This window comes from Myotis brandtii, unplaced genomic scaffold (genome assembly GCF_000412655.1).
Source record: "Myotis brandtii unplaced genomic scaffold, ASM41265v1 scaffold220, whole genome shotgun sequence".
In the NCBI taxonomy this organism is placed as follows: Eukaryota; Metazoa; Chordata; class Mammalia; order Chiroptera; family Vespertilionidae; genus Myotis; species Myotis brandtii.
In genome coordinates this window covers 499,722-512,164 of record NW_005358250.1, presented here as the reverse complement: position 1 = coordinate 512,164, position 12,443 = coordinate 499,722, and the positions used below count along the sequence as shown (strand labels likewise).

General features: G+C 38.5%; 1 protein-coding gene across 15 annotated transcripts in view; it reads left to right on the top strand.

The window, feature by feature from the left end:
* SCMH1 (sex comb on midleg homolog 1 (Drosophila)) overlaps positions 1–12,443 on the top strand; it is a 106,107-nt gene that overhangs the window by 55,232 nt on the left and 38,432 nt on the right. For 13 of the 15 annotated variants that reach the window (XM_005866046.2, XM_014539531.1, XM_005866043.2 and 10 more), the window contains one exon: positions 1,707–1,950. The exons of the other annotated variants lie outside the window; for them this stretch is intronic. In XM_005866046.2, coding sequence (XP_005866108.1) covers positions 1,707–1,950 — 244 coding nt within the window. The remainder of the gene's footprint in view (positions 1–1,706; positions 1,951–12,443) is intronic. 15 annotated transcript variants of the gene reach the window in all.

Sequence of the window (12,443 nt, the reverse complement as noted above, 5' to 3'; positions counted from 1 at the left end):
TTAATACTGATCGCTACCGACAACAAATAATCAATTTGAACCACACTTTGATCGTGAAACCACCAGAATGTTCCAGAAGACACAGCAAAGTAATTTTGCTTCATGATGACGCGCCATCACACACTTCAAAACCAGTTAAAGACATGTTAAAAGATCTTGCCTGGGAAGTATTAACCCACCCGCTGTATTCACCAGACCTTGCTCCTTCAGATTACCACTTGTTCTGATCGATGGCACACGCACTTTCTGAGCAGCACTTCAAAACGTACAAAGAAGTGGAAAATTGGGTCTCTGAATGATTTGCCTCAAAACAAGAAAAGTTCTATTGGTACAGTATCCACAAATTACCTGAAAGATACGGAAATGTGTAGCTAGCGATGGACATTACTTTGAATAAAGCACTTTTGATGTTTCTCTTGAAATTATCATGTTTTCTTTGATTACAAAATCTGAATTATTAACCGGTACAACTGGTATATGCATAGCCCACAGACACAGACAACAATGTGGTGAGGGCCAAAGAGCAAAGAGGGGGCAAGTGGGAGACATCTGCAATAGTGTCAACAATAAAAGTTAAAAAATAAACATAAAAAGATCAAGGAGAAAGAATAGCCAAAACAATATTGAAGAATGACAAAATAAGGGGATTTTTTTCTTCTAGATATCCATTTAATGAGACTGTTATTGGTGTAGGATCAAACAGTAAAGCCAAGGTAACAGAATAGAATGTACAACACTTCTTTGTGAACTTTAAGCAATAACATTGTGAATTATCATGAAAGAGAGAGAGAGAGAGAGAGAGAGAGAGAGAGAGAAGAGAAGACAAGACTGCTAGAATATACAATGTTAAAACCACTTTGGAAGGCAATTTAGCAATATTTAATAAAGTAGAAGACATGTATATTTATCCTATAATGCAGTTTTACTCCTAGGTATATATCCTAAAGAAACCTTCCCACATGTGTACAAAGGAACAAGTGCAAGAATGGTCATTAAAACTTTTGAACAGCCTGGCTGGTTTGGCTCAATGGATAGAGCATCAGTCTGCAGACTGAAGGGTCCCAGGTTCGATCCAGTTAAGGGCACATGCCTGGGTTTCGGGCTTGATCCCCAGTAGGGGGTGTGCAAGAGGCAGCCAATCAATGATTCTCTCTCATCATTAATGTTTCTATCTCTCCCTCTCCCTTCCTCTCTGAAATCAATAAAAATAAGAAAATATATTTTTTTAAAAACCTTTTGAACAGCTGGAAAAACCTTAAATGTCCATCAAAAGAATAAATAAATTGTGATATATACATATAATATCTTGGTTTATTAGCAGTTAAAATGAACTGGATAAATTTCAAAAACATGTTGAACAAAAAAACAACTTATAGAATATGTACAGTTAATACTATTTATATAAAATTTAAAATATGTAAATGGATATGTACATGCATGGGGAGTGTGATAGGGGAAGGGCACAAAAGGGGGTTCAACTTTACCTGTTACATTTTACTTTCTTAAAAAATATTGAAGCAAAACGTCACAGTGTTAGGGTTACAAATATTTGGTGTTTTTTGAAATTCATTTCAAGGAAGACTAAATCTTCATTTTAAATCTTACATAGCAGTCCCTTTTTAATCATCCAAATGAGGTAGCAGTCTTTTGGCGTACATAGCCTCTCTCTTTGTGTCTAGGTCTATATATTTCTGTTTCTCATCTAGGAACCACCATCGCCTTCCCACAACTTCTTCAAAATGGGAATGAAGCTAGAAGCTGTGGACAGGAAGAACCCTCATTTCATTTGCCCAGCCACTATAGGGGAGGTGCGGGGCTCAGAGGTGCTTGTCACTTTTGATGGGTGGCGAGGGGCCTTTGACTACTGGTGCCGCTTCGACTCCCGGGACATCTTCCCTGTAGGCTGGTGTTCCTTGACTGGAGACAACCTACAGCCTCCTGGCACTAAAGGTAAAGGCCCATCTTTGAGCTCTTGAAATCAGGACCCAAATTGATGATGGAGATTACCTAGATCTCTCATGGTTAGTGTTTCTCCACCAATAAACCTCACTGTAGGAAGAGGTAAAAAAAAACCACACAACGTCTACCTGAGAGTAATTAGCAACAATAGGAATAAAATGTCAAATGAAAGTAGGCGTGGAAGCAGCAAGAAGAGAAGTGCCTTGGAAGTGGTAGTGGAGCCATTTTTGTTTACTTGAGACTAAAACAGGATAAGCCTTATTGATCCGGGCTATATTCAGGTTTATTTTCTCACTTTCTTGCCTAGAGAACTCTGTTATGTTGATCAATAAATCTCTTACAGCAGTTAGGCAGTTCTAAGGAGCCAGAAGAGCTGAGTCTTTGTGTCTAAGAATTGCTGGACATGCATTCCTTTCTGACTACACACCATGCTGATAAGCAACATGACTCACTATGTGGTTGCTGCCTCCAGAGGAATTTGCTGACTGTTTTCCTCTCCAATTCTGTGTATCTCTGGAGACCTTAGATTTTTAACAGAGATGACCAAGCTCAGAAGGTAGAGAAAGACCTTCCAATTGGCATTTTCATACCATGTCCTTCAGTCATTCCAGTGCCAGGTTGTTTCCTCCAACACTCCCTCCTTCCCCACCCCAGACCCGCAGTAGGTTCTGTAATGTAACTTTCAGAAATAGCAGAACTTCAGCCATCTCAGTGTCCTGGCTAAGGAGCAAGTGATACAATGTGGAAAAAATGTGGTTACTCAATTCATTTCACAAAACAAGATGTTTTTTGTATGTGTAAGCCTGTTCTCTCTCTAGTTGTACCGTCACTTCCTTCTTTTTTACCTTCTGGTCATTAGTGTGTAAATGTGAAAAAAATGGAAAGTAATGAGGTTGTTTCCTGCTTGCAGTAAGTAGGAAAAAATACCAATATTTAATATTCTTTTAAACACGTTATTTCATTTTATCTTCCTGGTAACTCTGAACTAGAAATAATTATTTTCAGATATATTTTATTTATGAGAAAAGCGAAGTTCAGAGGATTAAGTGACTTGATTTTGTTGATATCCCAGTCTAGAGGGGGAGGCCTTGGAGATCTTTCAGTAGGACCAGCTGTCAGGGCCGTCACTTTGAGCCATATTGCCTTCACACATCTCTCCTCTACTCTCCCCATTCTCCTCTGGGCTCTCCTTAAAGCTTCATTTGAGATTCTGGATTTTGGCTTCCAGATTCCTGATATGAAATAAGAAAGAAGCAGTGTCAGAGCATTGAGCTTGGGTCTAATCCCAACTAGGATTAGAGCAAATCATTCCAAAATGTGAGAGGTTGAACTAGATCGGGTGGGTAATGTCCAGTCTGCACTTGGGCTGTATAAGGCCCGCAAAATCATTTGGTCTGGCCCTGCCAAGGCAACCCCAGGCGGGACTCGAAATTCAATAAATCTAGGAGCTTTTTTCATAGCAACATAAATTTAAATTAAGTGAATTATATTAATCAAATAATGTTATAAATATCCAAATTGCCCTTGATAGAAAAAAGGTCCCCTACCCCTGAACTAGATGATCCCTAAGGGCCCCTCCATCCCTGTAATGCTGTATAGTTTTCTGATCTTGGGGATGAGTAACAGTGACGCCTGTGACCGTCTCCTACTTGATTTCAGATCCCTCACCTCATCTACCACCTAGTTCTGCCCTCTACTCATAGAGGGCTCTGCCCCTCTAAGAGGACTCCTGCATGCCAGCTGTTTCTCCTTTGCTAAGCCAGATCCTTTTTAGCTCCTAAACTCCTGGGGCCAAGCCAACCTTGATGGTTAGCAAATACCAAGTTTGCAACTAATCCAGGGTATTTGGTTATAAAAGGCAGAACCTTTTTTATTTTCTTAGCTCATCACTTTTTGTTTCTGTGACTTAAAATTGAAAACAGAGCTATGCATTACTTTTTAAATTTAAGAAACCAAATACAAAGTTCAGTGCATTTGGCATAGTCATTAATGCTAATTAGGCCTTTAGCTCTCATAATAATCCACTTAACATCCCTTGCTCTGATTTCAAGCTGGGGAGGAAGGCACAGGAAATGCACAGCTTCCCTTTATATCATTTTGAGGATCTAGGTCTTGACCCCAAGAACAATGAGAGCCATTGAATGGGCTTTAATTAGTGGAATTGCAGGTCAAATTTGTGTTTTAGAAGAACCATTCTTGTAGCAGTGAAATGATGGGTGGCTTCCAGAAGCTGAAGGCAGAGATCTGAGTTAACAGGCTGTTCTAGTATTCCAGGTGAGAGAGAGAATTGAGGCAGTGTCATTGTGGTGACATGGATAAGATTGAGGAACATCTTCTTTGAATAAAGAAGCCAAAATGTGAGTTCTTAAAGTTTATTTTAATACCCATCACAACTATTTACTTAGCAAGTAGCTACCACTGTAACGTGTAAAATAATGTTAGTTTTTCAATATAAGCATTAATATGGGAGCTAAAATTCTTCTTTCTGCTATGTCTAGGAAGTTAGGATTTATTTCTACCTGCATCCTTATTAAATGAAACTAGTTTATTAACTTCATATTTATATTCCTAGCATTTGGGACATGGTTATTCAATAATAATTGCTAAGTGAAATATACCATGCTATATTTTCTGATTTCATTTCTATTCATTATCACCTAAAGCTAATATTCACTTAATTATAAAAGTGAGAATGCTACTGCAGTTTTAATAACAGATTAAATTATTTAAACTAATGCTTTATTTTTCAAATTATGGAAACCTTATAGCCAAAAATAAGAGTGGCAAGGGGCACTCATATCAGAGAGGCTCATCTCTAAGCCCACATTCACCCACCTCTCTGTCACTAAATATTTGTGCACCTCTACACCTGGACTGTCCCCTTCCCTTCCACCCAACTGCTTTTTCTACTAGGCCACAGCAAGCAGGACAGTGTCCTGTCTACAGGAAACTCTGGCACCCAATATTCCCCTCTTGTCTCCTGAGAAGATGTGTTTCACTAACCATGTGAGAAAAAGTGTGGGCACATTGGGTAATAAGTGAAATAAATTCTTTGGTGCCTTAATAAGGGCAGCCACTTGGCTACTTTTCCTTTTACCCTCTCAGATATATTAGTTCCAGCCCCCCCCCCCCCCCCCCACACACATACACACACACTAATATCTCTGTCCTTATTTCCGTTCTGGCCTTGTACTCTAACCACATCTGGAAACTCTGGCCTTTATTCATCTATCCAACAATTGTAGTGCAACCTTGTGTTAGCAGTGCTAGGCTCAGTGTAAGTGATAAAGAAGTGCCTCCTTTCCAGATGGATTGAGTGATTTAAATAAAAAATGGGTGTGCAAATGCATAGCACCATGTAGCACATAGTGGATGTCTACTATATGTTAGTTTTATCTGAATTAGGATGCCTAGACATCCTAGGACCGTGGTCGGCAAACTGTGGCTTGCGAGCCACATGCGACTCTTTGGCCCCCTGAGTGTGGCTCTTCCACAAAATCCCACGCGGGCACGCACGTACAGTGCGATTGAAACTTCGTGGCCCATGCGCAGAAGTCGGTTTTTGGCCTGGGCGAGTCTATTTTGAAGAAGTACTATTGATATTTGGCTCTGTTGACTAATGAGTTTGCCGACCACTGTCCTAGGAAAAGGGAACTACCCACACAGAGGCATTTTAAGTACTCTATTTTGGTCAGGAAAAATATATGAGATGAGGTTTGTACAGTGAACCAGAACTCCCATAACTGGTTTTCTCTTATTGTATGCTTGTTGTACACAAATAGAAATAGGAATATGAGAAATTAAAATGAGTGGCACTAGATTATGAAACAGGCAATCTGGCTTCTCTTACTGATTCTAATTATATCTTCCCAAGGGACAGAAAAATCCTGTTCCATGCCTCCCTTCCAGCTTTCCTAAGCTGACCTTATAGGGTTTACAGTTCTCTTTCCTGCCTTCACTAACCACAGATACCTGAGAATGGTAGCAATTTTTTGGCATGTGTAACAAAACAATTGACATCTCTCAAACTTCCTGGAATAGCGAGGAGTAACTTAGGCAGTTCATATATTTGACCTACCACACCTGCTGCTTTCTTGGGAATACTTAGATCCATGTAGTTTTCTTTGACAAGCTCTTATTATAACACCAATTTTTCGCCAGTACCAATACACATCAACTTGCAAAGTCCTCCATTTTAAATAAGTGTATGATTTTTTAGGAAATATCCTATATAATAAAAGCCTAATATGCTAAGTGTCTGGTCGTTCGGCCGTCAGTTCAACCAATCAAAGTGTAATATGCTAATGATATGGTAAGGCCGCTCAACTGCTTGCTATGTTGTGCACTGACCACCCGGGGTTAGACACTCTGACCGGTAGGTTAGCTTGCTGCTGGAGTCCAGCCGATTGGGACTGAGCAAAACAGGCTGGACACACCCTGAAGCCCTCCTGCAGTCCCTCTCAGGCTGGCCAACCTCCCACATCCCTCCCCAGCCCCGATCATGCACAGGTGGGGTCCCCCTGCCTGGCCTGTGCCCTCTCGCAATACGGGACCCCTCGGGGGATGTCGGAGAGCTGGTTTCGGCCCGATCCCGAAGGCCAGGCCAAGGAACCCCACTGGTGCATGAATTCATGCACTGGGCCTCTAGTTACAGTTATAAATGAGAATTTCTGTGTATCAATAATGACTAGAAGAAAAACAAAACAAATATTCATGTATATCAAGAAGATGAGGGAAACTTGGCAAACCCTTAAAGCAAAGAAAAACAAGATTATAAGGGCGGGTGATTTGGCAAAAAGGCAGGAGTTGGTAAGATTTTAAGATTCATCGTCTTATGCTACAGAAAGCTGACTGTGTTCATTTGACTGTGGCTGATTAGCAGGTGCTTTCTCACAATGTGCTTTCATGCCACCTCCCTGAGTAGCTTAGGCATCTGAGAAGACATAGCCCTCCACTTGCTAAAATTGCTCTTGAATCCTCTTAGCTATTGCCCTAGACAGCTGAAGTCAGTCACTCCTTTGAGTTTCAGTAATTTGAGGTTTTTGAAGTTGGCTTATGGCCCCATCATGCATGGTTTTATTATCCTTCTGTTTTTCCCCAGTCTGTATAGATTTATCAGCCTAAGAAAACCCCAGGAAAACACGGAATGTCTTTATAATTGCAGAGGTGCTCTATTTATGCCGTAGGAATAAGGGTCAAGAGGGAAAGAAGGAGCTAGATGTAGAGAACTGCAAGTGTTAACTGAGTTAGATAGGAGCAGAAGGCAACCCATGCTTTATTAAATGAACTGGAATTTAAGGGAATGGAGTTTCAGCCTTGGCAACAGCCCAGCTGGCAGCACATAGCTGAACCCAGCCAAGTTGAGCAAAGCTAATAAAGAACACATCCTCTAAATTACTATGCCAAGACCAATGATACACTGCTGTGAATGAAAACAAGATCCCAGGCCAGAAACTGATAAACGAAATGGGTTTCCCCATGTTCTTTTTTCTTTTCCATGGTTTATGTTCTATGTTGTGCAGATACAGATACATACACACACACACACACACACAAGCTGGGCTTACTTACATTTTATGAATCTGTTTCCAGTTCCATATACAGTATTCATGCTGCAGAGAGGAGAGATCTGATAATGAATTCTTTTGGACAACTAAAATTCCTAACTAAGGATTATTGGAGAAACCTAGAAATCAGCAATACCCTGATGTCCTTCATTATTATAAATTAGACATGTTTGGTTCGTTATCTTCCTTTCTTTACTCGATATATTCTTGTTTTGTAATTGCTTTCAGGGTAATATAGTGGAAAGAGCATGGACTTTGGAGACCAAAAAATCCAGATTCAAATCCTAGCATTAGCTATGTGATCTTTGGCAAGTCTTTTAACCTCTGGAGTTCAGTTTATCTTTCACATATCCAAGTGTAATGATTGTCTCGGAAAAAGAACTTGTTTGATTATTTTTTTAAATACATTTATTAAATTTATTGGGGTGGAACTTACAGGTTTCAGTTGTGGGTTTCTATGTTACAAGATCTGTATATTGCACCATGTGCCCACCATCCAAAATCAAATCTTCTCTGTCACCATATATTAGGACCCCCTTCACTCCCACCCCCTTCCCTCTGGCAACCACCACTATTGATTGTTTGAGTTGGCACTTGCAAACTAAAGTGCCACTTTTTTTCATGGAACATCATCTTTACTTAAAAAAACAACTGACTTGGATATTTGGCAGAAACTTTCTCCAAAGTTAAGTGAGCTGGGCACTTTAAGGAAGACAACCTATAAATATTTGTTGTGAATGATAAATTTAAACTTTCAGGCAAAAATTACAATTTTGGAAAACTTCTGTCTACCAACATAAGCTTAACATCTTCCCAATATGTAAAGTTTTCAGCGTCACCCTTTACTATGTTATATCCCATCTAGAAGTTATTTTGATTAAGATTCAGCCAGTTTTAATTAATATTAAATATGAGATTTCAGGAAGGTAAAAAGCCATAGAATGTTGGAATCTCGGGGTCAGAAGTCATCAAATTCAACCTCCTACCTAACTCAGGACTCACCTTAAGATCATCCCCTAAAAAAAACATCTATCCCTCAAATTCTTCCAGAGCCAGGGAGATTATAACCTCTCAAAGGAGCACCTTCCTTCTGCTTATGATAGCCTTAATGGCTAAAAATGTTCTTTTTCTTTTTTTATTTTGAGCTGAAATCTGCTTTCCCCCAGTATCTTTCCATTGGCTCAAATTTTGTTTTTGTCTTTTAATTTTTTAAAATATATTTTTATTGAAAGGAGAGAGAGAGAGAGAGAGAGAGAGAGAGAGAGAATATGAATGAGAATGAATCATTGATCAGCTGCCTCCTGCACGCTCCCCACTGGGGATTGAGCCCACCATCTGGGCATGTGCCCTTGACTGGAATCAAACCCGGGACCCTTCAGTCCTCAGGCCGATGCTCTATCCACTGAGCCAAAACCAGCTAGAGCTCTTTTGATTTTTTATTGATTGTTAGAGAGGAAGGGAGAGAAAGAAAGAGAAACACAGATTTGAGAGTGAAACATTGATCTACTACCTCCTATATGCCCCCTACTGCGGATGGAGCTGGCAATCCAGGCATGTGCCCTGACCTGGAATCCAACCTGCAAACTTTTAGTGCTCAGGAAAACACCCAGCCAGGGCTCAAATTCGTTTCTTGTTTCATATGAAACCTTTTTAGATAGCTCTTGATACTCTTGTTCCTCCAGATCTTTTTTCTTTAGATATTTCTGAGATTGGATCGTTTATAAGCTCCTCGTCAGCTTGGACTCTCTTCTTGATCCATGTCAATTTACAGTGTTGTGCCTAGAGTGAACTCTGCACATCAGCAATGGCCTAACTAGTGTAGAATGGAGAGGCACTCTCACTTCCCTTAGAAGGGAATTATACTGTGACCTAACTGTTGAAGATGAGGGTCGTATTTTTTCTGTTTATATTCTCAATGGTCACAGTACATGCTTAATGTTACCCCTTATTTAGTCTCAGCACAAGTTGAACTTCTGGACATAATGGCTATGTTAGGTAAGGGAATTTTCTGGTAGTTTTTATATTTTGCTACTTAGGGGTAGGAATGGTAACTCACAAAATTTGAAAAGTGCTTTTATAATCTCTTTTATCATAATACCCAGGTAGTGATAAACCAAGTATTTTCCTCAGTAAAAGGTTTCATCAAATAAGAGGATCCTCCCTCTTTCCCCATAACTTTTCTTCATTCAAATCAGTAGCAATTATATAGCACCTGATCTATAGAAACATGGAAGCCTACCTTAGGGATGAATACAGTTACATTCACATAGTCAATAATTGCAGTACAGCCAGTCTTATTAGAACTTTCCATGGAAAAGAATGTAGGTCATAAAATATGTTAAACGTCATAATAACCCATAATTCAAAGAAGTTAAGTGATTTTCAAGGACCTGAACCCAGCTCTATGGGTTTCTGACTTCAGAATTCATGTTCTTTCTACTGTAACACACTTCACTTTTCTATGCCTCAAAGAAAGTTTAGAGATAACCATTAGGTAAATAAGTCTGAGATAATTGTGAGGAATATTGAGTAAGATAATGTTAAAGTACTTTGAGAATTGTGAAATGTGATTCTTATGGGAAGAGTTTCCATCAGTGATTTTGGAAATGCATAGTGAAATCTACCAGAAATTCCAGGGCCCTTTTTTACCTGGCAGGATTGGGATGAGTTTGAAATGTGTATTGCAAGTAGAATGAGAAGGATCAAGAGTGGGAGATACTACATCTGGACAAGAGAAGTCAGTCAATTTTTTAGGCCAGTCACTACCAGCTGTTCAGCCATAGAAAATATAATACTATAGCTCTCACAGAGAAAGGCATTCATAACTGAGTAAGGCCACCTGTATATGTGGGTGTACAACCAACTATGCCAATTGAGATATTCCTAGGAAATTTAATTTTCATGGAAATAAAAGGGATTGGAAAAGCCATCTAGGGGCACTGGGTAGGACCCCCTACCTCACCTCAGGATATTTTGAGTATGTGCAAGTTTCTCTGTCCTTTGTTACACTCCTGGTATAGCTACTGGTAGTCTGTCTCTGCTTTATAACACCTGGAAGTCTATTTGGATATGGGGCTTATGGCGCCTCTTATTAGTTACATATACTTTTTAGTGACAGTGCATCACCACACTTTTTTCGTGTGTGTGTGTGTGTGTGTGTGTGTGTGTGTGTGTGTGTAGAATTATGTTAACATAACATAAATAAAATAAAATAATATTATCAACTTAACTGACTTGGCAAGAGCTAACCCACAATGGCATCAAAACAAAAAAGAAGTATTAAATTTTTTTAGCTCCACATTAATATTGATAATATAGATTATCTTTATTAAGAGTTACCCAGAAGTAAAGTTCAAAATAATACCCTACAAATTGAATAGGTGAAAAGAGGGAAAGTTGGGGAAGGCTTTTGCAGATTTGCTGAAGGATGCCTAGACTATCAAGTACAAAGCACAAGCTAAGGAAAAAAATGATTCTGAAATTCGAAACACAGGGCATACATCAGAAAATTAAAGTCAGACAAAGAATAATATAATAAGCAGTGCCTGTTCAGAGGGACTTACCAGAAAGAAATCAGTGAAGTGTTTTAACCATCGGAGTGGGTATTTTATTGTGTTTGTGTTTTAGACAGATTCTTATGATCTGATAGGTAAGGGCTAGAGATAATTATTAATTAAATAAAAATACTATTAAAATTAATTTTTTATGTTTCTTTTTACTTTTTTAAATGTGACCACTAGAAAATTTTAATGAAGTATTCAGATATGGCTCAAATTATATTTCTCTAGAGAATCTGTGATAAAGCTAGCTTGAACAGTGAAAGAATTTAGCAATGTAACAAGGTATATAGCTAATATGCACAACTCAATAGCTGTCACATACACAAACAATAATAGCCAGATGAAGGATGTAACGGAAGGAAAAACCCTGTTTATGATCATATCAAGATGAAATATTTAGATTTTTGTATATTGAATTGTATTTCATGACCTTTCAAATTTTTTTTAATGTAATAGATTTTATAGATGGGAGGGGGTGCAGTTTATGTAAAAAATATTGTTATGTGCAAATACTATGTTTATAGCTTTTATTTCTTTTTCTTATTATGTTGGCTTCCAATGCAATGTTGAATAGAAGTGGTAATAGTGGGTATTTTTTTGTTTTGTTCCATAATTCAGTAAAGAAAGTCTTCAATATTTCACCATTCACTTTGCTCTTGGCTATAGATTTTTTTATAGATGCCTTTTTCTATAAAGAAATTTCATTTTATTCCTAGTTTGCTGATAATTTTTATCATAAATGGGTGTTGAATTTTGTCAAAAGCTTTTTTGGCATTTATTGAGATAATACATGTTTTCTTCTTTATTTTGTTACTGTAGTGAGTTCATTTTTTTTTTCCTATTATTAAACACCTTTGTATTCCTGGGATAAACCCCACTTTGTCCTTTAGTATATTGCTGTATTCGAGTTGCTAATATTTTGTTAAAGATTTTGAATCTATGATCATAAGGATATTAGTCTGTAGCTTTATTTTCTTGTAATATCTTTGTCATGTTTTGATACCAGGGTTAAGTTGGCCTCATAAAATGAGTTGGGTAGCATTACCTCTTCCTCTGTCTAAAGAGGTTTTGTACAATTTGCTAAGATTTCTTCTTTAAACGTTTGCTAGAATTCACCAGTGAAGCCATCTGTGCCTGGGATTTTATATGCAGAAAGGTTTTTAATTGCAATTTCAATTTGTAAATTATTTATAGAGCTTTTCATATTCTGTTTTTTATATCCATTTACTATTTAGTTTTCTTTTTTCTTTTTTTTCTTGATTAAGGTATTACATATGTGTCCTTATCCCCCCATTGCCACCCCCACCCCCCCCCCCCCCCCCCCCCACCCCCCCCCCCCCCCCCCCCCCCCCCCCCC